Source organism: Plectropomus leopardus, chromosome 13 (assembly GCF_026936395.1).
Source record: "Plectropomus leopardus strain MGB_pleo_1.0 chromosome 13, ASM2693639v1, whole genome shotgun sequence".
NCBI lineage: Eukaryota > Metazoa > Chordata > Actinopteri > Perciformes > Serranidae > Plectropomus > Plectropomus leopardus.
This window is the reverse complement of record NC_142188.1, coordinates 19,357,635-19,385,590: the sequence shown is the minus strand read 5'-3', so window position 1 is coordinate 19,385,590 and position 27,956 is coordinate 19,357,635. Positions and strand designations below refer to the sequence as shown.

The 27,956-nt window shown below is 39.0% G+C and overlaps 3 protein-coding genes across 7 annotated transcripts; 2 read left to right on the top strand and 1 right to left on the bottom strand.

The window, feature by feature from the left end:
- Positions 1-7: 7 nt before the first annotated feature.
- Positions 8-25,354, bottom strand: eloal (elongin A, like). Of its 4 annotated transcripts, none has more exons than XM_088086652.1 (11): positions 25,281-25,354; positions 4,728-4,784; positions 4,506-4,618; positions 3,471-4,401; positions 3,284-3,389; positions 3,039-3,206; positions 2,857-2,954; positions 1,340-1,520; positions 1,036-1,147; positions 383-483; positions 8-240 (listed from the first exon to the last, which is right to left on the bottom strand). In XM_088086652.1, exons 1-11 carry the CDS (start codon positions 25,341-25,343, stop codon positions 179-181), a joined length of 1,992 nt encoding a protein of 663 aa, XP_087942778.1. In that variant the 5' UTR covers positions 25,344-25,354; the 3' UTR covers positions 8-178. The 4 variants fall into 4 exon arrangements, with proteins under 4 accessions (XP_087942778.1, XP_042358289.2, XP_042358290.2 ...); XM_042502355.2 differs by lacking the exon at positions 25,281-25,354 and adding an exon at positions 5,613-5,768; XM_042502356.2 differs by lacking the exon at positions 25,281-25,354 and adding an exon at positions 5,613-5,768 and having other exon boundaries at positions 3,284-3,386.
- On the top strand, positions 7,085-11,635 carry klhl31 (kelch-like family member 31). Of its 2 annotated transcripts, none has more exons than XM_042502191.2 (3): positions 7,085-7,233; positions 8,198-9,397; positions 9,483-11,635. In XM_042502191.2, the coding sequence occupies exons 2-3, from the start codon at positions 8,223-8,225 to the stop codon at positions 10,213-10,215; spliced, it is 1,908 nt and encodes a 635-aa protein (XP_042358125.1). In that variant the 5' UTR covers positions 7,085-7,233; positions 8,198-8,222; the 3' UTR covers positions 10,216-11,635. The 2 variants fall into 2 exon arrangements, with proteins under 2 accessions (XP_042358125.1, XP_042358127.1); XM_042502193.2 differs by having other exon boundaries at positions 7,104-7,233; positions 8,201-9,397.
- On the top strand, positions 14,909-27,086 carry gclc (glutamate-cysteine ligase, catalytic subunit). Its single transcript, XM_042501945.2, has 16 exons — positions 14,909-15,561; positions 16,872-16,984; positions 20,052-20,234; positions 20,875-20,988; positions 21,705-21,763; positions 22,184-22,320; positions 22,488-22,562; positions 22,786-22,902; positions 23,572-23,710; positions 23,826-23,938; positions 24,063-24,155; positions 24,268-24,372; positions 24,508-24,589; positions 24,668-24,777; positions 26,129-26,249; positions 26,343-27,086. The coding sequence occupies exons 1-16, from the start codon at positions 15,412-15,414 to the stop codon at positions 26,522-26,524; spliced, it is 1,893 nt and encodes a 630-aa protein (XP_042357879.2). The 5' UTR covers positions 14,909-15,411; the 3' UTR covers positions 26,525-27,086.
- Positions 27,087-27,956: the final 870 nt, after the last annotated feature.

The following is a 27,956-nucleotide window of genomic DNA, read 5'->3' as shown; positions in this document are numbered from 1 at the left end:
ACATAAATTTGCTCTTTCCATTGTCCATTTAATGGTGAAGATAAGTCACAGTTACAGAGAAAAAAATGCCTGTATAATTCGACAAACAGAGTAAACTAAGGTGAACAAAGTTAATGAATGATAGAGTGCACTTTCCCCACATTCACACACTTTTAATATCAAGATCATATAAGAGCATTTATCTGCGTCCCAGCTGTTTCTTAAACGCCTTTAAGGACTTTGCCATCATCGGAGCAACTCCTGTGTGAACAGCAGGAGAAAGAAATAGGTGTTGTGGTGAAATAAAATGTCATAAGCATGATTGCACAAGTTAGAAAAATAAATTAAAATAAATTTCTGAACAGGGCAGTTTGGAAAGTTGTAGCAAAAATTGTCAGCTCACTTGTTTTTTTGCGAGGGTCTTGTGTATTGCTTGAACTGGTGCTGCTGGTCCTGCTGGGCTCATTACAACTCGGCCTCGGTCTGCTTTCCTGAACCTTAACACTTAAATAACAAAAGAGAGCATATTTCACCCAACAAACACACAAACAATGCATGGAAAAATACAAAATGAGTGTCCTTCTACCTCAATATGTCAGCGTTGCACTACAGATAACTACATAGCATCCTGTGTTGCCACAGTTGACAACAACAGGAACCAAGGCCGTCTCTAACCAGAATAAAACCAGTTTATCCAGCACATTGCTCCAATTCCTGTTTGGCTAGGCTCAACCAAAACGCATGACAGCCGTTGTTATCACATGAGTCTCTGACAGGTTATGGCCCTGCTAAGCTCCTGTTGTTAAGTGATCACTTTGGAGTTAAGGGCTTTTATTCGAAAGAGGAGCAGAGCAGGCCGAAGGCTTACTACGTGTTGATTTTTTGCTCAAGGGAAATGTGCCAAAATGCAGCAGTATGGCTTTTTATTATCTCCGGTTTGTTTATGAACTTCACAATTAGGAAAACAACATCACTGAATTAAATATATATGATCAAATTCATAAAAAACATAGTCACTGTATATGTATTTCTGTATATTCAAGATGCTGAAGCCACCTGCACTTGAGCTGCGGCTGCTGAACAGCAGTTCCATGAATTTCCTGCTGAATTCGCACATCTCTCGGTGGCTTGGCAACAGTGTGAATAAATGCCATCTTCACCTGCCGACCTAAAAGGAAAAAAAAGGTGTCACGGTGTACAGAATGTTAGGACTAAACAGTATTTTTCTACAGTATACAATGTTCGTAAAATATTCACTTTTTCATGTTTCCAATAATGTTTTGTTTTTTTTTTCACATTGATCAACACAGAGAGACAGTACTTCTATTTATCTCTTACAGTTTTAGTATACAGCACACACCTTTGGGTTTTCTAGAATGTGCTGAGACGATGCTTTTTGTCAGTCTTTTGAGTTTCCTCTCCCTCTCCTCAGACAGCCTGATGTACATCTCTTTCCATGATTCGTACTCCTGAAGTTTGGAGTCTTTAAAATCCCTCTGACAATGTTTCCCCCATAAGTGGTCTGTCTCTCCGATATAGATCTGTGGAGGCACACAGTTAGAGGGAAAACGACAAATACACACATGTACGCACAGACTAAAGTCTCTACATAACTCCAATAACTCTACTGCAAACATCTACAAAGTTTAGTTTTACTGTACCCAGAAATCTCAGAATTACACATACACTCAGTGGCCACTGTAGGAAAACCTGCTCATTAGCACCACTAAAGGGTAACTTCAGTATTTTTCAACCTGGACCCTATTTTCCCATGTTTCTTTGTGTCTGATGGGAACAACATGTTTTGAAGTTGATCGGGCGTTATGCAAGAGGGCTTGTGGCATTTATCCACCTGCAACGTACATCCACTATAAGAGTTTTGTTTTGTTTTTTTGTCACTGACAGGCTCAGATTCCTATTTTTTAGTATCTGACAACAATAAGGAGATAATCCCTACAGAGATAAATCTGTTTTGTTAAAAAAGTAAGATCCTTTTTGACCAGAAACAGCCCCAAAATTGCCATTGCCACAGCCACCAAACTCCATTTAAATAAACAGTCATTTTAGTGAATATAGGGCCAGCATATTTTCACATCTACCTGGGGGAAATAACAGTGAACTGATGAACCATGGTGGTTTTTGTAAGTTTATTTAGTTTTTGTTGACTTTGAATGAAGTGTGTTTTAAATGATACATTTACTGCTGATTTTATTGGAGTATGGCAGCTATGGCAATGATGATTTTCGTGCAGTTTCTGTTAAAACAATAAGTATCTTATTTAACCTGTTTTTAGTGGATGTAAATTGACAGTACATATTGCCCCAAGTGGTTACATTGCCGGCCCGTCTTGTGGCTGCAGCAGTCTCGCTCAGCACTAAACAAATTTTAAAAATATAAAGTTACATTTGTTACATCAGAAAATAGGGTCCACGTTTAAAAATATCAGAGTTAGGCTCCTGTTTAACGGCCTTCAAGTCCGGCACATTTCAGCATATAAATATGACACTGTAGTCAGGGGGTTAGGATGCTGTTCAACTAAACATCATTTACACAAGAATGATTAACTTTTGCAACATAAAATTTTTTTTTATTATTTTATTTATAACATAAAAGAATTATTTACTGATTACTTTCATAGTGCCAAGGAACTATACCCATTAGATTTAACGGCCCTGTGGCTTTTCCCATGGACAAGGTAGATGTATTAGTCATTTTGAAATTAAAAATTTTTCCCTAAATCCTGATATATCTTTTGGAGTCGTATTAAGTTGTAATATATAAAAGGCAAATGTCCAATGCAATGCCAGGCAGGTGTACCTTATAAAGAGGCCACTAAGCATGTGTCTGTGCTAAAACTATTCATATTCACATTCTTACTGGGTTGCATTCTTCAATGCGTAGCAGCTGCGCTGGTGTGCACCTCTCCAACACCGGCTCGAGGATTTCAAACGGGACTCCGCCAGTTTCATTAAGCACTGAGGAGAGATCCCTGCAGCCTAAATATAAAGCCAACAAACTGACAGACTGATGAGCAAAAAAATGCTTTTGGTTTTACTCACAGTTGATATTGTTCTGGAGAGTGCGGATACACTGTTGGTGCAAGCTCATCATTGTTGGGAGGAAGACGGTCTTGGCTCCAGAGTACACTTGCATCTTTTTGTTCAGTCGCTGACCGGTAAAGACTGGAGACTCCTCCAAGACGTCACAGAAATCAGGCTCTTTCTCAACTTTAAGACAAAGAAGAAGCGTCAAGAACGAAACAAGCCGTGTGAAAATACAGCTGTATTTATTATTAACATGGTACCTTTTCTCTCAAAGTGCTCCACACTGAAAGCTGTTTCACACTGAGGCAGAGCAGCAGGTAAAGGAATGGTGAATGGAATCAGGTCCATTACAGACTGTTTAAACTTCTGAAAGATGAAAGATTATTAGTCAAATTTAATAAACCACGGCCTGCACTCTAAAAAACTGAAGATTATTGTCAAACATACCTTTGTTGGAGAGGGGACGTTTACAGACATTACAGGTGACCGGGAAGCTTTTATGCTGAGACCTTTTGTTGTTTCATCTTTTACAGACTTGATCATTTTAGGAAGTTTCTTCCCTCCAGATCTTTCTTTTCTCTTCACAACATTCATGTCGTAGTTCAGGCATGATTCAAAAGACAAGGAGGACTCCTCAGGGTCTTTTTGCTCATGTATGTGCTTTATTTTGGACTTTTTTTTATTAGAATTTTCCTCTTTTCCAGATTCTGGTTTGTTTTTTAAAGCGCCATGCTTCTCTTTACTTGATTTCTTCCTTTTTTTGTTTTGGGCCTCTGAGCACCTCGGTACGTCTAAAGATCGGTCATCTATGACACCTGCCAGCTTTGTTGCTTGTGAGCGTTCGTCACTGGACTCAAATGAGAAAAAAAATTCTTTTTGGTTTTTTGGCTTCTTATTTGACACGCTTTCTGACTCAAATCTTCCACTATCTGAGCTGCTTTTAAATGTTTCCCAGGAGTCAGAGCTGGATTTCTGATGAGTGTCCTCTGAGTTTTTGTTTCTGTGGAAAGTATCTCCTGATTTTCTGTTATTCTCATCTCTTTTCTTCTTCTTGGAGGAAAATACTATGTCCATTTGATCCTGTTGGATTTCAGCGCTCTTCTTCAAGCCATCATCTTGATTTTCTTGTTGATTTTTTTCTTGATTTTCATTCTGGTCCTTGTGTCTTTTCTGTTCTTCACACTGTTTCTCTAAATCAACTTTCCTGTTCCCTTTTTTGAAGAGGGCCTTGTCTGCAGAGTTCTGACTCTTACCATGAGATGTTAAGCAATTATTATTTGAATCCTCCACTGTTAAACTTCCATTATTTGGGCAGTTTTGGTCATCTACTTTGTCTTTAACAGACAAACTCCCTGTTGCATCCCCATTTTCTGTGTGGCTAAATCAAGAAAAACTCAAAATGAAGACATCAAACACATAACAATTAACATATACTGTTAACATGACTAAATAAAACAAAAAAAAAAATCACATATACGTCACCTTGTGGATCCCTTAGGGACCAATCTTTTCCAACCCCTAACCAGCAACTTGGCCAATTCTCCAGCCTGTTCATGTCTGCGCAGTGAGTTAACCGTTTTTCCAATTCCAGTTTCCTTATTTAAATGCAAACACAAGTCAGTGCAGTCAAAGAATATTAAACGTATCTAAAATTCATATGCTAATATATCAACACAAAACACATTCTTTGCAACAAAGACTCACGGCAAGAATGTCTAACGTGATATCCAGATCCTTGAGTTTCTGCAAAATCTTTACAACCTGGAAAAAAGAACACTAAAAATATTAATGATACTGTGCTGGTTTGTGTGCATGTTTTCAAAACAAATGTAAAGTAAATTGAGGAAAACCCTGACATGCCAAATATGGTAGTCCTGGTTTAGGACCACAGTTGCTGATTGTGCATTCAGGGCAGAAGCTATGTATGGGAACCTCACACACCCACTAAGGCTGCTCCTTTTACTGGGGACTATAAATGGATAAAGCTGTTGGCTCTTATAAAGACTCCCTATATAACTGAATCATTTGTCAGGTTGTGCTTTAACATTTTTATTTGATTTTTATTTATTTAAATTCAAATCTAATTTAAGAATTTACCAATATATAACGCCATCTCTGCGTAAAACCGACTCAACTCCCAAACCTCCACTCATGATGGACAGCAGCCATAAGTTGAACAACTGTAGGAGTTGCCAATTATAGCTGCAAAGCGCCTCCCATTTAAACAACCTGACCCCACAGTGGAGTGCTTAAAATGCTGCGTGGCAGCAGCGCACATGTCACTGACTGAAACAGCTCTCAATCAGCCTGTTTCCACACATAAACACGGATACAAGAGGAGCGTTAAGACGAAGAGAAAATCATTTATAGCGGGCAAAATTTGTCAGAGACGACAGTGTGAATTTGAATGACTTTAGGTCCAATTCAAAATAAAATAAACTTCCGAAACAGCAGTAATGGCTGTATCATTATGGTAACAATAAAGACGGGAGAGCAGCCTACAAACAAACCATTTATCAGCTTCTCGTCTCAGCTCTGCTCTGTTTATGTTGCGCGCTCACATACGAAATGAATAAACATCTCATCTACCGTAGCAGAGTTTGCTGTGTCTGTCAGCTGAAGTTTGAACCGCATTACTTTCTTCACCACATCAGAGCTGCTGGCCATCACGGTGGTTCACGTGCATCCGTCTACACACACACACACCGGGCAGCGCGCGCCCATTAATGACACTATTATAATGGGCGGAACCGATAACAGAGTGATGCGGGGAGTGTGGATTAAAAATAAATAAACAATTAAGCATGTGTATGACCAAAATAGACTGATATTCATGAACATTCTGATGCTACAGAGAATAAAATTGAATTACTAAGGAAGTAAACCTTTCTGAAATTCCCACCAAGTCTTTTGTGTACATACATTTACCTCTTTAGGAACTACTGGCCCTTTTAATGGATATACTGGGCTTATAAATGACACAGATTGCTCGTCCTTCAAACCAAAAATAAAAATCTGCTCTCCAAGAGTCTAACCAAGAATATAAATAACTTATATTATTCTGATTTTTTTTTTCTTGGCACTCTGTTGATGGCATATTTTGAGAAAATTAATGTATAGGCCTTTTTCAAAAATTATTCACAATTCAAATTTCAACCAATAAACCAGTGATATAATATACTTAGTGGGGGTCACACTTTTGCTTTGTCAAACAGTGGAATTTACCTTTTTTCTGCATCTCCTTGCACTTTTGAATATCTTCTGCACCAAGAGCGTAACTTTGGTTTGAGAAGTCAAGGGGACAAAATAAAACAGGTGGTCTCTGAGTCCTTCCCCCAAGAAAAAAAAACTGTGATTTGAATTACATTTCCTGCATAACTACATATATTTAAGGGTTACACTAACCAGTGCATAATCTGAAATAATTAAGACAGTCATCATTCTAAATTCTATCAGAATAGTACTTAAAATGCTAAATATGCTACTACCTTGTGACTTTTTTTTGTGGAGAAAATCTGCTGCTCATTTCACACTCTCACCCAGAAACTGACAGCCAGCAAAACAGTAGCCTAATTAAGCATGAGTTTTCTAAGAAAAAAAAAGAAAAAATGGAAATGACACCTCAGCTTTGCACATGGGGCCTTTAGGTTTCTGCATTTTAGCACATAAAATATTAAATGTGCAGATACTGAAGTGGTGCCCAAGTCATGTCAGTGTCCTCTGTATATTTCAATTTCAATTATTTCCAATTAAATTCTCCTGATTTCCGTTTAGATTAAATATACAATCACACACAACAATAAACCACGGTAATTTTTACATAATTTGTAAGTTTCACTATTGTAAGAGTAAAATATTCTCTGATACTAAATAAGGTGCTGTTTGCACCACTGAGAGCTAATGATTTTTTCTTCTAAACAGTGACAGAGTGAAACTCTTCATACGTCGCCATGAGGATATCGGTCGAGCCCCCTCCGTATGTTGACATCAACTGATTGGAGACTATTGTGGGACACTATATGTCTGAGGGGGGGGGGTCTCATGGTCCCTTTGCCACATGCATTGCACAATACTTGATTGGCACACACTCTCCTGGAGGAGGAGTTAAGTGCATGTCTCTTTCATCAGGGGTGACTGCTGTTCTCTCTCTCCTGCTCCAGTAACTGGAGGCACAAGTTCCTTCTTCACCAGCCTCAACTTCATTTCTCAGGTAAGTGGAGCTTTCTAACGCTGTATTATTTGACTTTCTGGCAAAGAAAAGGCAGTTCAGTGCAGTTAATGCTTAAGGGTTTGTAAGTTGTTTTCGAATGGAAAATGTGTTCTTCTCTTGCTAAATTGGGATTCAAAAAGCAGATAAATTGCCTAAAGATGTTGACCATTTTTTAAAATAAGTTTTTACACACAGTCATAGTGACTGTAAGCTTCAGGTTTTCTATTTGTGGGTGAATAATGTGGGGAGCAGCTTTCTAGGGAACTTTTTTTTCTTGTAGATTATGTTAATTGCACATGTATTTGGGACCGGCCTACAACAATTAAATTAAATAAAGAAAAACGATCACAAAAAAAAGTTTGCCCTAGTATGAACTTAAACAGTCAAAGGACATGAGGCCTGCTGCTCATGTCTCAAAGTCTATAAAAGGAACGTCATGGGTGAGCTGTCCAGCGTTGCTATTCCTGGACATACTGCTGATAAAATGTGACAGATGCAAAGAGGGGCATGTTGACGCACTCACTCGCTCCAGCATCACCTGGTAGCACACATTTTGAAAGGTGTCCATGTCTGATGGTGTCAAAGTCCACTAACTTGGAAAACTCATAAAAACTTTTCTGCTTTGATCCAAGATGTTGTAATGTTGAGGGATTTTACATTATTGCTTAGTTGGGGCAAAGAAAACAGCACATGGGCATGACACGAGGACAACAGGACCTCAGGAGAGCATACACATGAAATCATTTCAAACAATATACTCTTAAATTTCCTTTAATACCCAACTCCTCTGTATTTTCAGCTAAATCACTAATATCTTGATAAGCAGACCAGATTAAATCTTGGGAAATTCTTGGCATAAATCATGTGTGTCACAAACTGCATTTGTCACAATCTATTCATGATTTCTGTCCTTTATTTTACTCTTTTATGATAAAAACTGACATGTTTTTCTGTGTGTTTCCAGAAGGTCTGGGCTGTGTTCTGCTGTCATGGCACCCAAAAAGAACAAGGCGACCAAAAAGAGCAAAGGAGACATAAATGAAATGACCATAATGGTTGAGGACAGCCCAATCAACAAGATCAATGGGCTGAACACCCTGCTGGAAGGAGGAAACGGCTTCAACTGTATTTCAACTGAAGTTACTGATTCTGTTTATGCACCCAACCTCCTGGAGGGTTTGAGCACCATGAGGCAGGACAGCTTCCTCTGCGATCTGACAGTCGCCACCAAGTCAAAGTCATTTGATGTCCACAGGGTCGTCATGGCCTCCTGCAGCGAGTACATAAGAAACATCCTGAAGAAGGATTCGTCCCTCCAGAAGATCGACCTGAACGATCTCTCGCCGGTCGGCCTCGCCACAGCGATTACATATGCATACTCTGGAAAGCTGACCCTGTCGCTGTACAGCATCGGCAGCACTATCGCTGCAGCCATGCTGCTGCAGATCAGCACCTTAGTAAAGATGTGCAGCGATTTCCTGATGCAGGAGCTCAGCGTGGAGAACTGCATGTATGTGGCCAACATCGCTGACGCCTACGACCTCAAAGAAACCAAGGAGGCAGCTCAGAAGTTCATGCGGGAGAACTTCATCGAGTTTTCTGAGATGGAGCAGTTCCTGAAGCTCACCTATGAGCAGATCAGCGATTTCCTCTCAGATGACTCCCTGCAGCTGCCCTCTGAGGTCACGGCCTTCCAGATTGCCATGAAGTGGTTGGACTTTGATGAGAAGAGGTTGAAGTATGCAGCGGATCTCCTAACTCTTATCCGCTTTGGCACAATCTCTGCCCAAGACCTGGTGAATCATGTCCAGAGCACGCCCAGAATGATGCAAGACCCCGAGTGCCACCGTCTCCTTGTTGATGCCATGAATTACCATCTGCTGCCGTACCAACAGAACATCCTCCAGTCACGCAGAACAAAGGTTCGTGGTGGCCTCAAGGTAATACTCACAGTCGGTGGACGCCCCGCCTTGACGGAGAAATCTCTCAGCAAAGACGTTCTCTACAGAGATGCAGATAACGTGTGGAATAAGTTGACAGAAATGCCGGCAAAGAGCTTCAATCAGTGTGTGGCGGTCTTGGATGGCTTCCTGTACGTGGCAGGTGGCGAGGACCAGAATGATGCAAGGAACCAGGCCAAACATGCTGTCAGCAACTTCTGCAGGTGAGAACTGATTGTCATGTTTTAATTTTTTATACAGACTTTGTCACAGGAGTTAAATAACTGTTAATCCTCTCATGTTCTTTAGATATGACCCCCGCTTCAATACTTGGATTCACTTGAGCAACATGATCCAGAGGCGCACACACTTCAGCCTCAATATCTTCAACGGCCTTCTGTTCGCCATCGGAGGGCGAAATGGCGATGGTGTCCAGGCTTCTATGGAATGCTATGTGCCCTCCTCCAACCAGTGGCAAATGAAAGCGCCCATGGAGGTGCCCCGCTGCTGCCATGCCAGCTCCCTCATTGACGGCAAGATCCTTGTATCCGGAGGTTACATCAACAATGCCTACTCCAGAGCTGTGTGCGCGTATGATCCCTCTACTGACACCTGGCAGGATAAGAGCAGTCTGAGCACACCTCGAGGCTGGCACTGCGCCGCCACCGTGGGAGACCGGGCCTACGTCATCGGTGGCAGTCAGCTTGGAGGTCGTGGGGAGAGGGTGGATGTCCTCGCCGTTGAGTCTTATAACCCTCACAGTGGGCAGTGGAGCTACTGCACGCCTCTTCACACGGGAGTGAGCACAGCAGGTATTTCCATTTTGAACAACAAGATCTATCTCCTCGGAGGCTGGAACGAGGGCGAGAAGAAGTACAAGAAATGCATTCAGGTTTTCAACCCTGACCTCAATGAATGGACTGAGGACGATGAGTTGCCAGAAGCTACAGTCGGCATTTCATGCTGTGTAGTCACCATACCCACACGGAAAACACGAGAGTCCAGAGCCAGTTCAGTGTCTTCAGCACCAGTCAGTATATAGAAGTTTAGATGGTAATAATGTAGTTTACATGTCTCAAGGTCTCCAGCTTTTCTGTTGTGTAAAGCTTGGTTCTAAATGGCTCCTTTTCAGGGGTTAAGATAATCAGTTCAAATTGTTAAATTAATGTGCAAAAAATAATCAAATGCAAGGATTACAAATTGGGAACAATTTTTTTTTTTAAATTTAAGAAAATTAAAGCCTTGAAATGTATTTTCAGTATTTAAGGTTGTATAATTACTATAATTGGTTTCATAAAGGTAAGATAATGTTTATGACTGCTTTATGATAGAAAAAAACTGGAAAAAGCTATAACCTATTTTATCATTTTTTGACTAATTACCTTTGGGGCCAATTCAATTAGGATAATTTCATCTGCCCACGTCTATAGCAAAGAGAGTGCTCTAGAACAGAGTGCGAGAATTACCATCGCCCTATAGTTTTCTCATCGAAAGCCTATGGGCTGTTTTCAGTAGAGTCTGGATTATGGCAGAAAATAAGCTCTGTGATGAACAAAAGTTTATGATACGTACACGTTTTGTTTCTCTTCACAAATGTACACCATTTTCAGGATTTTTGAAGCCTAAATACAATTGCCAGAGGTAAAAAGCTAATGTAACAAATGAACTACACCATGCTGGAATGACTTAATGCTGCAACCGCAACAAGGTTGTAAAGCTGCGTTTGGCATGATGACATTCTGTAGTCTCATTTAACCACGTGTTAGCAACCATCTTTTTTAAGAAGCATAAAAGCTTCAAAATTCACAAAACAAAATTTGTCTCTGAAGCTTATGTTAACCACAGACTTTATTTCAGGCATCTAACCAAAAAAATGATTTATTCCTGGGGCACTCAATATACTGCGATTTAAAATTCAATTAAAAAGTATAAAAAATGCAAAATCACTGCTTTTGTAGAGATAAAACTGTAATGATTGTCTCTTTAAAGCCAGTGCCATAAATTATTAATATTGTGTTGTTTGTTTGCAACACAGCTATTATTTATTTTGTGACAGTCCTGTTTTTGACGACAACTGTGATTCTCACATACTTGACCAGAATGAGTTGGAGCTAAAAGAAAGTGCTGGAATCACCTACCAGGAGTAGGTGCTCATGATAAGTGTTTAAACACACAATCAGGCTGCAGTTTCCCTGCATGTATTTCATGTGCAGTACTTGCTGATCTTGTGTCATAAACGCTATCAGTGCAAAGAAAATGGAAAAATGTTAAAGTGCTGAGGATTGAATGGTTTTAGATGTGACAGCAATAAACTATTTTGTAAAGAAAAAAAAAGAAAAATAAGTTGGGAGTGATGTTGTCAGCCTGAGCTTTTAAGTGGAAATCCCGAATTCCCTGATTGCTCATGTCTTTTCTTTATTTTCCTTTTTTTGTTTTTAAATTAAAGAGATGAAGTGAAGTTACTCCAAGCTATGGTCATTTATTTACAATAATTTCCTTGCAAAGTCTTGTTTTTTTAATATTCATCTTGTGTCTTTTAAAGGGATGTACTTGTGTGACAAAAACAACTCAGGTTTGTTTTTCATCACCATAAATCAACACATTTGCATGTACTCCTGGGGATGTTTCTAGGATTTAAGGATTTGGGGGGCCTAGCCCAGACCAGGGGGTTCCATGGGAATCTTCACCTGTGATATTTTTAAAATAAACAAGCTCTATTTTGTTGCTGTTTATGCACTCTGGCATCACTTAGGCCTTGGCGTCCGAGGCTTCAGCCCAAATGTTTTATGCATAGGTCCAGATATATTTATATAAGCTATATATATCTCAAAAATAAAAAAAAAAGTTCTAATAATTGAAAAAAGCCCTGTATCTAATAATCTGTCATTCCGCTCATACTTGTGCTAGAATAGATGTTCTTGGTTACATTCCACCGCTGCTGAGACAGCGACAGAGACAACTAATTTTACTGTATTTAACTCGAGTCAATATTTTTTAAATGATAGCAGTTGTAAAATAATCGTTTTTTACTTACTGTACTTATAACTAAATTCAAAATTATTCTGGAAAGAAAAATAAAATTTTTAAGGGTAATGTGGTACAGTGCATTGAAAAAGCATCCAAAAATAGCTTGTTCATGAAGACAAAAGAAAAACAAACAAACAAAAAAATACATTGTCCTCAAATCCTTGAAACGCCCCTGTCTGGCATCTTATTTACCCTTAAAAACTTTTTCTTTTTAAACTTGCCAGACTTATTATATATTGTGATGTTAAAAATATCAGTAGTTATTGGTCACTGGTACTGAGCAGAAACATAATACTTTGCAAATGCTATCATAAAAATGTATTGACTAGAGTTGGGAAAATAGATAATGTATTTGTGTTAGAAGTGGTGAAATGTAACTAACATAAATGTAACATCATAATAATAATAATGATAATTTTATTTATATGGCACCTTTAAAAACAGAAGTGCTTTGACAAAGCAAAGCAGAAGCAAGATATTGCAGAAGCAATAAAACAATATAAGCCAATCAACAAAGCAGAACTAAGGCCAGATAGAAATTAAGATAACATTAAACAACATTTATTCATGTACAAGTAACCAAATGACAGAACATTAGATCTTCGGTTTATTATTTTTATTATTATTATTATTTTTATTATTATTATTAGGCCTATACTTATTTTTGATACATAAAAAGCCCAGGTCCTAATGATGCCGCAGATGCTTTTTGTTCTTTTCTTTTTCTTTAATCCTACATCAGTGGTGCCAAAGGGTGTAAATTCTAAAGAAAAGGATTTAAAGCCCTTTGTGTGTATATTTTGTACATATCTTTACACAAATTTCAGTATTTACATAAAAACAAGGAGATAGGAGTGTTTGTACACCAGCACCAAATTCTGAAATCTGAAACTGTAAACACCCTGAAGCTAACTGCCATCAAGTGAGTAATCTACCGGTAGCTTTTAAATTTGCCTCTACTTTGCTGTTGAACTCAATAACTGTAATTTCATCTCCTGCTCATTTACACTATAAACACTTAGACTGTGAGAGTGAGGAAACGGCTTCAGGCATGTTACATGAGCCGAATGAATACATAAAAGTGCCTTTATATTTTGCATGGTACACTATGGTGTAATCTTGTCTGTGCAAGTCTACTGATGTCAAAGAGGGAAGCATCTCAAATTCAACACCAGTGTCATGTGTGATCTCATATGTAACAGCCAATGTGAGCAAAACACATGCCTTTTGTGAAATGTAGAGAATTTTCATAATGGCAGAGGTGCGATTACAATGATGTGGTCCTGTTTGAACACCACATTTTCTGAAAGGTTTGAACAGTTTTGGTTATTTTACAGGAGAGATGTCTGTATTTGTGTTTTTGGTCCGGTTTAAGATAGATTTCTAACAAACATAATCGTTTTAATCAGTCAGATATAAATCAGAAATACCAAAGACAACAAGGTGTGTTGAGAGTTAAACCACATATTTGGGACAGATGTCGATGCTGTTTAATGACCTATAACCTGTTTCATCAAGTCATGCATGTACAGCATACACACCCTATCAAATAGTAAAATGCTGTGTCATTATTGCAATCACTCTTTCTTTTCTACGATGTTGCATTCAGGTGCTCTCGAAAAACTAGAACCTCCCACACTTAAGTTGTAAACTTGACTCATATGTTTTAATGCTGAAGTTTTGAAATGTAAGACAGGGGACCCAGCAAGTAATAGCTTTGTGGTGGTAGTAAAAACCAAACTTGGTTGCTTTGTGCTATTTCATAGTTTTAGCAACATTTTCAATTTGTCTTTCACAAAAGTGTAACTTAAAAGAAAACAAAACAAAAAAAGAAAGAAAGAAGTAGAGACAAACAAAATGGACATCTTACACACGTTTTAAATCTTAGGGTTAAGGGTTTTCACATTAGGAAATTAGGTCTATAGGCAGAGTATCGTTTTTTTTTTTTTATTTTCCAACTTTCAATTGGATTTTATTCAGTTTTAAGAGGATTAAGCCTATGTTTACATGTCTGATCCCATGTGCAGACAGTTACAACTAGTGCTGAATTTTTTTTTTTTTAGCTGATTAATCAACCGATCAATTATGCAATGGCAGTTCTGATAACTTACCAAGTTGCTGACTGCCTTTTATCCCATGTTTTTGGAAGAAATTGCGCTAATTTATTCAAGGTTAAAAGGTTTAAATACTTGTGAGAGGTGTCTGACAGCAGCACAAGGTAAGTGATGTCACTCCAGATTTAAAAAACAAAACAAAAAACACTCAGAGAATGAATTTTAAAATCTTACTGCTTGTCTATAATCATTGTGTGTATCAGAATTTGTCTGACATTCGTAACATAACATATGAGCCTTCTATGCCTTTATATTTTATTGCTCTGTAAAATATTTTGATATGCACTGTTGTATGAAATGTGCTACACAAATAAAGCTGCTATGCCCTTAAAGTGAAGGGCACTGCCATAGTGTCAGTTAACCTGCCATCCTTGGTGTTTAAGTTGTGAAAATTAGCGAAAAAAATACTACACTATGTTTATCACAGAAATTTCTCACATTTTCTGGTGTTTTCGGCCTTGTTTTGAGGAAAATGCTGATTTCCGGCAGCACGTTAACGCCTCGTGCTCTGATTGACGGCTCGGTGGGAGGAGCCGAGAGGCCAAGATTGCTGAGTCATAGTGACGTCATTCCGCTCCGCCTGACGACATCACGTGTGTGAAGCTAGGAGGGCGTACATATGAACAACACAGCCGGAAAGTGAGCAGCAGACTGCGGCGGCATCACTGACTCCCAGTACCGGTCCAGTCCTGTCAGTCCGTCACAGAGCTTGCACGTTAACGGGTCCGGTCCCTGGTCGTTAGCCGAGCAGAGCCGAGCAGGCACGAACCAAATCGAAACAGCCGCACCAGCTCGCACCGTGGGCATTACTAGCTAACGTTAGCAGGTGATGAGCAGGGGCCTGCTGCTTCTGCATGCCCCGCTAAGGTTACCAACAGGGCACGCCGCTTAACACCACCAAGAGACTCCGCTCCGGCCTCTCACCTCCGCTGACAGCACCTCAGAGACCCGGGCTCCGCCGTTTGTTTGGCTCGAGACTTCATGCTAGCTCTGAGTGAGTTGGACAAACTAGCTAGCTAGCTAACGCTCGGCGTGCAAGTTCACACACAGACACCAGCAGTCAGTTTCACACTTCTCCCAGCCTGTGTGTGTGTGCGATGGGTTTACTGTCACAGGGGTCTCCGCTGAACTGGGAAGAAACCAAGAAGTATGCGGACCACATCAGGAAGCACGGCATCATTCAATTCCTCAACATCTACAACAAGGTGAAGGAGCGACAGAAGGATGTGCTGAAATGGGGCGATGAGGTAAGAAACATGATTTTTATTTTAAATAAGCACAATTCTTAAACATGTGAAAATGCTGCTGCGGTGCATTTAAGCTGTCAGTCGTGATGGCTGTGCATGATGCAATAGAGGACATTTATTGATATAGAAAACTAGTTTATCGTTTTGCACTCACTACAGAAAAAAAACATTAACTCAAATAACCCTGCAGTTTTCAGTATTTTGCAGGCTTTTGATTGCTTTCGATAATAGTAATAATAATAATTAATAACATCTACATATGTTTATGCCTACATGCACACAGTTCTTACTAGGGTTCCTGCAGGTCCTTAAAAAAACCTTTAAACGTCTTAAGATAATTTTTTAGAAATATTAGGCCTGAAATGTCATTAATTTGGTCTCAAATTTAAATTTCTGTGGTTCTAATTGCTACAATCATTTTATTGCATTTCATTTGGTTTTCATTTTGTCATTTTGGTTTGCTTTGGTTTCTTTTCATTTCTTTTAGTCAACACTTGTGAAGCACTCCTGCACGAAACAACATCTGCACTTATCTGTTGGCAAAATGCAGATTAACCTAACTCACTCCGATAACCATTTCCACATTCTCCCATTATACAGCACTTCATAATGCCTATATTTAAGATCACTGTTCTGGCTGCAAGTGAAACAGCTCTTTTTAACTATACAAATCACAGTACTAATTGTCAGTACTAAATGCTTACATTTTTACATGATTAAAATTTTTGTGTTTAATCAAGTGTAGTTGCTACTACTGGTTCTGCACAAGCTAAAAGTACATGTTAAAGAACAGCTGATAAATGTCTATTTTGATTATCAGTCATTTAGTCTCCTTGCAATTTTCTAATAATTCTGATAATCCAGGCAGCACTACTGATACTTCAGGAGGACACCACCTGTTGAGTAAACATCAGCTAAAAGCCTGTTACATATACATTGACCACTGCCAGTAGTAACTTTTTTCTACCATTCAGAACTTCTCACTAGTTTTTTCCAGCCACCAGTCCACAAAACTTCAGTGTGCTACAGCTCGAACAAAGTGTTTTGATTTGGAACAATGTGGAATGCTGTTGTTATAGATTAATCCCTCTTTCAGACAGGGGATTACAGGGGTAGCAGAGTCAAAGTCAAGGAAACATAACTGATGAATTGGAATTGATGTGATGGCGTGCCAGTGTGGTCTTGAACACATCGGCTTTGTGCTATAGTCCAGCAGCGTGGCTCGAAAAAAAGTTAGAAGAGTGTACATTGACTGAATAAAGTTGTGTGTGACTGATAATGTGTGTTTTTTTTAAACCATCTACTTTTAGGTTGAGTACATGTTGGTGGAACTGGACGACAAGGATGAAAAGGTTCGACTCGTGCTGAACGGCGGAGATGTTTTGAAAACTCTCCAAGACCAGGGTGAACTGATAAACCCCAAGTAAGTAAGCTCGCTGCTGAATAATTCACCTGATTACACCACAAAACATCTTTATACAGTGTAGCTTTAAGCAAGGAAGGCCATAATTTACTTGGATAATTTTGGTTTTATCTGTTTTTATCTGTTTTATTTGTAATCATATTTACGAATAGATAAAAAGCAACACTTAAACTGTCAATCTGATTGACATTCAGCGCCACTTGACTAACACAAGAATTACATGAGCAGTGACAGATGACCGCAGCTTTCTAGAGAAATATGAGACATTTTTTTCAGATGAGCTGCACAAACTCTAGCTGCTCCGTTAAGGGCTGTTTATGTATAATGCACAAGCAAAGCTAATGTTCCTCAGTTGTTGCATGATCAATACTGACAGAGTGCATTTCTGTGGTCGTTGTGGAGCTCTTGATACATTTTTGCAATCACTTTCTGCACTTAATTTCACCAGAAAAAAAACCCTCTTAATTAAAATTGTAAGAGTGTGCTGGCAAAGGCAGGTACTCTTGACAATAGGACAACATAGAAAAAAAAAAGAAAATATGCATCTCCAAAACAAACAAAATAAAGCACAAAATTTAATTACTACAAGGCAGAACCAAAAAGTATGTTAATGTATGCTGCAAGTGAACAAAAAAAAACTAGAAAAATGAAGACCAGCTAAGACATTGGCATGCAGAAGATGATATACAACAGTCCTACAGCAGTGCCGTGACACGGCCCAGAGAAAGAGGCGAGTGCAGCCTCAAGTCTCTCTGCAGACGATTCAACATGGATGGCGATGCACACTTAAAGGCTCTTTTGCCAAACTGCGTGTGTCACCAAGGTATAGACAAGAAAAACAACTTCTGTCAACAGAGAACGCCATTTGAGTGACAAACTCAAACTGCCACAGCCACATAAAGCCAAATCCCCCCGGCATGTAGTAGCACAGCTGCTGCACCCAGCTTCAACTTCAGCAGATCTCTAATCAGCCAGAAAAAATCGTATGGCAGTACAGCAGGTGAAACACCTGTCCAACCGTGTATTTCCCTCCCAAAGAAATTGCCTGCTGGCTTTTAAAGTCTCCTTTCATTTATCATTCATATTAAATGTGACGATTTGGTCCTGCGTGCTTTTGCTCACACGCACACCACACGAACAAAATACAACAGCAAAATGAAATGCAGTATCATATTTTAAAAAAAACGTATAATTAAATGAATTTTTTACCAAATTACACAAGTTAGTACCATTAGAAGCAGCTCTGAGTGTCTCCTCTGAATTTGCATACCTGCGCAGATCACCTCGGGCTCCGCCAGGTCAACTTTAAAGTGTCAGTAAACTAAAAGTCTGCAAAGTTTCAACGAGTTATAACTAGTCGGTCCTGAGTGACCACTCTGTCAGTCTCTATTACGTCACTGCTGTTGGTTTCATGGTAGAAATTTTATTATCTATGTGGTGAGCAGCAGTGTTCTCCCTCAGATATTCAGTCCAAAAGGTTACATTTTTGTCCTAATCAGAGTTTTTTCCTCATCCTCGCAGTCAATCATTAAGTGCTGTTTTACACTCTGGATTTTATTTGTTGCCCTCAGAGTACTGAGTTCTACAAAATAAAACTTCTCAATTTCTTAGTGTCCCACAAGAGTTTCAGTGTTTCGTCAGTTTGTTATACTCTCCCTCTGATTTGTACCCCGACATAGTTCTGTCTTTTACATCCAACAAAGCTGTGTACAGGGCTAATGAATCTGAGCATGTCACATATACTCCTGTCTTCATGCAGCTGTGTGTACCTTGACTATCTTGCCCTAACATGTCCTTCATCACATCAAAATATGTCAAAGAGGAACATCTGTGGCTTGTGGCAAGTTCATCTGTACAAACACAGCCTCAACTATTTCATTCCTTCAACCGCCTTCTTGAAAAAGTCAGCGTTGTGAGTCTTTCATAAGAAAAAGTGGGTGTGTCTCTTGTTCTGACCAGAAATGTGGGTTTTTCTGTTAAGCGTGCATTTCTGTCCCAGCTGTCCCCAGTTTGTGTTCACCATATTCATGACAACGTGACGAGCGGCCATGTGTCACAAACAGTTTAGATACATATTCTGGATGTGCAGATACCAGCACACGTCTTCGGCGGAAAATACTACATTCAAAAAGAAGCCTAATTCAGAATATCTAAATGGAATATGCTGTTTTCAAGACCCATAATCCGGATATTTTTGTATTTGGAGTAATAGTGGAATATTAGTGTGCATATCAACAAAGCTGCTCCAAACAGCAAGATTAATAACAGCAGGTGTTTGCATTTTAAAATCCTCAAGAAACTCCTCTCAGATAAACTGATTTCTGTTTGAAGACATAAAAATAAGGTGTCACTGCTCTTAAACTACTATAAATTTCCAGTTTTTCTGGTAATATGTCCTTTGAGCTTGGATTTCTGGTGGATTTGAGGTAAAAGTCATTTTAGCAAAGTCTACAACAAGACAAGCTATGAAAAATATGAGCTCATTTATCTCATCAGTGTTTGGGTGTCACATTTTTAGCATAACTGTTGAGGAGGTAAAAGATAACTTTAAAAAGTGCTCTAGATAAGTCCTCCAAAATGTGAAGGTGATGTGACGGTATTTTTCCTCAGGACATCCGTCAGCGATAGCGATCAGAGCTGCTCCTGAGAATGCTATTTCCATGTCCAGACTATAGTAACATTTCGTTAAAAAGAGGAATTCTCTGCAGGCAGTGTGAACGTGTTTGTACAAGCTCATGAGTGTTATGCTTGCTCGCTGCCCATGACGTCGGTCTGAATCCGTGGAGCCGACTTCACCCAGGGGAAATACCAGTGGCAGTGGGAATAGTAGAGTCGATGCATTCCTCATTACTGCCCCTCTGTCGCACACACCAAAGAGCACGCTCTGGAGCACAAATACGTCGCGTTCGTTTGCCGTGCCAAGATTACGGCTGACATACGATAAAGGCAAAGCGGTCAGTTTATTCAGTTAGAAAGGTCACCCTGGTATCAGGGTGTTTCTCGATAGCCTTCCTTGCTGACGTATAAAAGCAGAATGTTTTTATCAACACTTTTCTTATTTGTGCAGCCACCCCACACTGTGGCGACCAGAGTATGGCAGCTACATGATTGAAGGAACCCCGGGGCAACCGTACGGAGGGACGATGTCAGAGTTCAACACTGTGGAGGGCAACATGGGGAAGAGACGACGAGAGGCCTCGTCTGTCCTGAACCAGAATGAAACCCTCTGCACCCTCACCTCATTTCCAAGGTACTGTGACAGAGTGTTTAACCCTTGTTGACGACTTAGAGTAGATGAGATCGAAATGAAAAAACAAACAGGATTCATAGCTTGATTTATAGTCTGGGCAGTTGTGTGCCACATATTTAATTCATACATTCAGTCGATTCTTTAAAATTTACAATATCGAAATATGAGGTGCTTTTAATTTTGACGCTGTGTATGCTCGCGCTTGAGAGCGTTATCAACGAGATGGACATTTTAATTGTTATGTTTCAAAGCATGCGATGATTAGTTGGTAGCGATCCGCAGAAATTAATTGGCCACAAAATGGATCACAAATCATAAGACTTCTAGCAAAAATGCAGATTGTAATCTCGAAAGGGATTTGATGCTTTCTCTATGAAACGATCGCAAACTGAATGTTTTTTAGGTTTTGGACCACCGGTCATGTAAAACAAGACCTTTGACATATGCACCTTTGGTTTCTGGAAAATGATTTTAATAAAAATAATTATTATATTATTTGAGTTTTTCTGTATTTTCTGACATTTTTAGACAAAACAAACAAGTAATTGAGAAAATAACTGGCGAGAGTAATCGCTGATTTCAGTAATTTTAGGCTGCAGCCCTTTAATAGTTATGCATGTTTTAATTCTTTGTATTTTAGGTTAGGTTGCCCAGGTTTCACCAAACCAGAGCACCGGCCGACCCCTGTTGAAAAGGGGGTGTCCAAGTCACTGTTTTTCCCAGATGAAGCCATCAACAGACACCCGAGATTCAGGTAGGCTTCACACTCATGTGATATGATTTTTGGTTGGAAAACTTTATCAGTTTACCATTAAACTGTAGGATTATTGACTGTCGGCCATAGTGAGCAATAACTGCTACTAAAAAAACATAATCTAAGAGGCTATAATAAACAAAGTTCTGTGCTATCTACAGATATATCAGCCAATAATTAATGCTGATATATCCATATTACTGTACATGTTACTGCAGGACAGAAAAACTGCCAAACTAGATTTGAAGTAATTTAGAAACAGTATCATTACATGGTTTGTCTGTATGACAAGATAATTGAAATCAAGACAATAGAGGTACGATGAATATTGTGCCACATTTCTTTTCGTGATTTTGCTCGTTTGGTCTTCTATTATAAATCCAGTGCAACCCTCTTATTTACAGCAGTAAATAATCACCCCTTAAAGCCCAAACCAACACTTAGCAAGGCTGTGGCATTTGTAGTTGACCTCGAGCTTCTTTATTTGCTGAATTATATTTAAAGTTCAATAAAATCCACTGTTCATTGTTAATCACTGTTGGTCAGTAAATGCATGATGATTCCAAGTTTCCTTTAAGTAATTGTGTTAATTAATTGTGATCTCTGTATCAACTGAAGTTATCGAAATTAAGATTTTTGCCATTGTCGTGCAACTAAACCACTCTTATTGCTCAAACTTGTTGCTTTTGTGTGCGTGTGTGGATTCGCCTTTTCAGCACCCTTACCAGAAACATACGTCACAGAAGAGGAGAGAAAGTTGTGATTAATGTGCCAAGTAAGTTGGAATTAAATAATAGGTATTAACAGTAATTTAAGCTAGTTATTTTATTTTTTTATTGTAAAATATATTTTTTCAACTTAATTATGTCACTTTTACCTTTTTTTATTTTTATTTTTTATTTATTTAATACTTTAAAGTGTTTTTGGTCAATCAAAATCCTTGTCCATCCTTGTCAGTGTAGGCAGACTTAAGTGTAATTATAGCTGGCTGAGACAAAATTGAGCTTTTCGGATGTTTTACAAAAAAAAAATTTCCTTCTTATATTAATGAAAAACGTATCAGTGCATTTGTTTTTTTTACTACAGAAATGGATTCCTGAATGTGATTGCAACTCAAATCACGAGTTTTGGTTTGCTTCTCAGACTGCATGTAAAAAAAATACAAATATGACTACATTCCTTCTTGTGATTTTAGTCTTCAAAGACAAGTGCACTCCCACTCCATTTGTGGAGGAGTTTCCTGAGGACGACGGTGAAGCAGCGAGGGCGGCTCTGCCTGATCACATCTACATGGATGCCATGGGCTTTGGCATGGGCAACTGTTGCCTGCAGGTGAGCTGACTGAGTGGTGCGGCGTCTCGCCTTTTAACAACTTTTTTGTTTTCAAACAGTGATGTAACAAAGACGGTGTGACCTGGTCTACTTGGAGTTGTGACTTTACAATCCCAATAAGTGATCTATAAATGTACTTCAGCCTCTTTTTTATGATGCTTCTGCAGGTGACATTCCAAGCTTGTAGCATTGATGAGGCGAGATACCTTTATGACCAACTGGCAACATTCTGCCCCATAGTGGTGAGTCGATCAATAACGCATGTGCTTCCTGTCATATTTTATGATTATTTACCTGACCTCAAGCTCAGATGGCCTCTTGTGTAACTAATAATATATTAACTAAATCACATCTTTTGAAAATCAGTCACAGTGTTTTTATATAATCTAAATAAATCATTGTGTGGGTTTGTGTTTTAATAAATTTCATGAAACAGTACTGAAAACAGTTTTTTTCTCGTTACAGATGGCGCTGAGTGCAGCCTCACCGTTCTACAGAGGCTTTGTGTCAGATAATGATTGTCGCTGGGGAGTTATTTCTGCCTCGGTGGACGACAGGACACAAGAGGAACGTGGGCTCAAGGTGAGCAGACTGAGTGCTAAAACATCCCAAAAAATGTGGCTCGGGCAAAATAACAGGTCACTTTTTCTTAATGTTTTGTTAACACTTAACCTCTCATATTATTTCTGTCTATAACTTTTTATTTTTTATTATTGGCACATATATACTGAATAGTTCGCTTAATCGCTTAATTTCTAACATTCAAATTTTTTGAAATTTGAATGTTGTGTACCTTTTTTTTTCTTTTTTTTTCCATGTTTAGACATTCAGTTTAAACCTGTTATTCCTGCACAGTGCAGATACAGATCAAATGACGCTACTTTTGTTATTGTTACTTTGACCTAGAGATTTCCAAATAGAATTAAAATGTTGTTTTGATTAAACCTTTGAGGCATGTTTTAAGTGGGGAGTCGTTACTTTTTCCTTCATACTGTATACGCTGTTTTTTGATAGCCATGTTTCAATGTGAGGTGCATATAATTATTCTTCCTCAAAAAGATTGATGTAATTATTTTCAAAATGTACATCATTTATAATGAAATTTCTTACTAAGAAATTATACTGGTGCCTTTGAGTTGAGCCTGACTTGAGCCTGTTACAAAAAGCACCACATAGATATTGCAGTAAAAATGTTAATGCTTTAGGTTTGTGTTATGAGTAAAATGCTGTATGTTTTTGTTGTCTTTGCAGCCTTTGAAAAACAACAAATTCAGGATCTTCAAGTCGAGATATGACTCAATTGACAGCTACCTGTCCAGCTGTGGTGAGAAGTACAATGACATCGATTTGACAATAGACGAGGAGATCTACAAACAGCTGCTGGACGCAGGTACTGTTACTGAAATCCTGTCGTCAGTAGAAGAACGCGAAATAAGTGAAAACGACAGAATCCACGAATAGATGCTTGTACAGCAAGAAATAAACAATCATCTTCCTGTGTGCAGGAATTGACAAGCTGCTGGCTCAACACATAGCACACCTCTTCATCCGAGATCCGCTCTCCGTCTTTGAGGAGAAAATCCACCTAGATGATGAAAACGAGTCGGATCACTTTGAGGTGAGGTTCTCTGTATTCCTTCAGCAGTTTGCCAGAGAAAAAGCCAACCATGCACAAAAAAAACCCACAATACAGGCTCGACTTCAGTGTGGAGGAGTATTGGTTTAAACTTGTCATCCTGCAGAATCTCCAGTCGACCAACTGGCAGACGATGAGGTTCAAACCTCCGCCTCCAAACTCCGATATCGGCTGGAGAGTTGAGTTCCGCCCCATGGAGGTAAAAACCAACGGCACCACGTACACTTTTAGTTGTAATCTGTGTTTAGATTCCATGACGTGGGCTTTCAGATGCAGAACAACATGATTGTAAGTTAAATTTCATTTTTCAGGTGCAGCTAACCGACTTTGAAAACGCTGCGTACGTGGTCTTTGTCGTCCTGCTCACCAGAGTGATCCTGTCCTATAAACTGGACTTTCTGATACCTCTGTCAAAGGTACCAAAAGTCACACAGTTCTCATCTTTTTTTAAATGTTGAGATGAATTTAATTAGTAAAGCAGGCTATTTTGGGTCCTCTTGATATTCCTGAGTTTGTGCACACAGATGCAGTGATCGCTTGTCTGTCATTAGGTCGATGAAAACATGAAGGTTGCACAGAAGAGAAACGCGGTCCAGGAAGGCATGTTTTACTTCCGAAAGGACATCTTCAAAGGTGGGTTAAATGAGAGGTGAACTTCAGGTCGATGCTTCAAATAGGAGTAGATGATACATTTATATCCCCCACCAATAGGCTGCAACCCTGTCCTTGACGGCACAGCCTCGGCTCAGAACGGCTTGGAGACTGATGGCGGTAATGAGGAGTACACGCTGATGAGCATCGACACCATCATCAATGGAAAGGTGATTATTATCTCATGTTTGATAATAACATCCCAACAGCTGTTGGAGGGATTTGCATGAAGGTTTGTCCACACATTCATGGTGCCCAGAAGACGAACCCTACTGACTCCGGGGATTGTTCCTTGAGCACTACCATGAGGTTTGTGAAAAGTATCAACAAACTTTGAAATAGGTGCAAAGCAGCCACCGCTGGCAGTTTAAACACTTACAACTGATTCATTTAAGTTTTTATCGGCTTTTACCGTAAAACACTGCTACAAATATGTTTAAAAAAAAATAGCTAATTTAGGCTATTTAAATGATGCGACTACATGACTAACAGTGTTTGTAAAGAGCTTCCAAAGTTAGAATAATGGGAGGTTTTCCTTTTTTCTCTTCTTGCTTGAATGTTTTTAGCTTAAATCCCAGATGTGCATTAGTATAGCTTCACAGAGCTGCAAGCATGGCTGCAGACTATTAAACCAATCCCAGTACACCCATTGCCCCTGCCACTCAGCCCTTACCTCTCGGTTTTGGCTGTTCACATCTTCGGGTAGGGTGTCCCGATTCTTGTTATTTGAAATCATCAGCAAGACGCCTGAAGGAGCAACAAGAGAAACCCACAAATGTTAATAAACATTGAAAATATTACAATAGCCATTATATCATCGCAGTTTAATGTTATTTCAATCATGATACTTTTCTTTATAACAAGCATAACAATAGAAACTGCTTGTATGTTAGTGTCTTGGTAGTTAGTTAGCTCGCTAACATTACATGATTTGTGCAAGACATTTGGGCATTTTGACATATTTCCATGTCGCATTCCTTTTCTATGATGGCATATGCAACTACTTTTAACTTCAGTCCAGCAGTAAAGTTGCTGCACTTGTTAACGCTCTCCTAAAATCAGTGCAGACTGGCAGGGTAGGAGCATGGTCTGCTAATGTCATCCTGCAAAACACCATCTTCCTCATAATTCGATGACTTGTTTGATAAATTGATAGCGTTAAACTTGAGTTGTGAATGAATCGCAAGCATCCTGACAATTGCAAAAGGATGCCTTCAGCCCACGCAAGAGAAATCACCACAGCAGAGGACGGCATATTGGCAATGTCCAGCAACACGTCGGTTTTTACATAAATGCCAGGATAGATTATGATGCTACTGCCAATGAAGCATCAGAGTCCAGAAGGGTTTTTCCAATTCACAGTCTTTCACAGATCTCAACTACTACCTCTTATAATTCTGTTTTTGGGGGGCAAGGTGACACTCAAAAATGAGAGGTTGGGGTTTGAAAAAAACAATGGGACTGGGTCTTAGTCTTGTTTTTAACCGTCTAACAATCGCCGCTGTTTTTTTTTATCACCAGGAGGGCGTATTCCAAGGGCTCATCCCGATCCTTAACTGCTACCTGGAGAATATGGAAGTGGATGTGGACACCAGATGCACCATTTTAAATTATCTGAAGCTCATCAAGAAACGTGCCTCAGGTAAATTAACTTTAAAGGACAAATGTAAAAATGATTTGCTTTTCAGGCAGCTTCAGCTCTGAGCGAAACTCTTAATTTGCCTGATCTCCACAGGCGAACTGATGACCATGGCCAAGTGGATGAGGGAGTTTGTAGCCAAGCACCCGCAGTATAAGCAGGACAGCGTCATAACGGACAAGATAAACTATGACCTGTTCAAGAGGTGTGACAAGATTGCAAAAGGCGAAGAGCAGTGCCCGGAGCTCATTGGAAACCCAGTCAACAGGTTCAAATGAGAACTGCAGCAGAAATGCACCGTCATCATACAAACTCCCAAGTAAAGAAAGACCAAATGTGTGGCTCAGAAGGAAAGCGGTCCAATTTTAAGAGAATGCAAAACAGCATGTGTGTGTTGTAAGAAGCACACCTGCATCAAATGTATGTGTATATACTGTATCAGATTTTTATGATTACAGAATTATTTTAATAGGGTTAAGACATGCAAAAGGTTGTGTAATAGAAATCAGATGTGTATTTATTTTTCTCTGGAAATTAAGCCTATCTGTGTGGGAATGTAAATGTAGCAAAGAGTTGTACAGTAGTCCGCTTTTAATCTTGTGTTCTGTAAATACTGTACTTCTGCTCTTTTAAACATTAACATGACTTTTTTTTTTATTCCTGATATGAACTTTCTTTGCTTTTGGTAGGGATCTTTTGTTTTCTTCTTTTTCATTTTAAGAGATACGTTTGCTTTGATGACATTGTAGTGGGACCTTCAAGGTAGTGTTGCATTCAAGTGGAAAGGGTGAACCATTATTTGCAATGTGATGCTGCTTTAAAATAAATGCACAACAGTAAGTTAGTCTGTTTTTTTACAACCATTTCAGATATTTTATGGTGTTATTTATTTACTAAAGGTGCTGTATTTAACTCTGGAGAAACATCATTCCCCGGTCTTCAAATACTGACGCTTCGTGTTGGAAGTTCAGTCTGTTTACCAACCCAAAGCCTCACTATTTGACCACGTGGGAATGAGGCTTAATCTACTATCCTGCTCCAGAGTTACATACAGCACCTGTAAAAGAGCTAGAGGAAATGGATTTAATGTTCTCGGATATGTTTTGTGAGCCCCACAAAAGCAAAAACAAGTCTTGAAACGAAAGGTAAAAATCGCCACATTAGCAGCATTTTGATTGACGTGCCTACAGAAACAATGCAATCTGCACATTTACACTGTTTGAATGTTGCAGAAGCTTACAGAAAGTCAACAGTTCTTTGTGAGAATTTACGCATGTTCTTCCACAGAAATTAAAAAAAAAATAACGGTTTTAAATAGGAGTTGACTGATATTGGTTTTTCAGGACCAATATCAATGCAGATTATTAGTAGTTAAAGAAACTTTTAACTGATATTTGGAACCGAAAGGCACTTACAATAAAAATAAAAATCTTTGTCAATATTTAGAATTTGGAATATAACAAACTCCAACACAAAACTTTATTTAACAACCTTTAGAAAATGTTGAATCAAAACAGAAACGTTCAACATCTTATACAGCAGGCTCCCTGCCACTTTTTCGGTAAGGTCAAGTGAAAATTTAACTTGAACCAAAATAACTCCCAGAGTTCCTCCCTTACTGACATTTTCTTTGTTTTTTTATAATTTATTTTATTTTTAACTGGCAAAATGCCAAACACCAGCCCCAATAATCATCCAGACCAATAATCT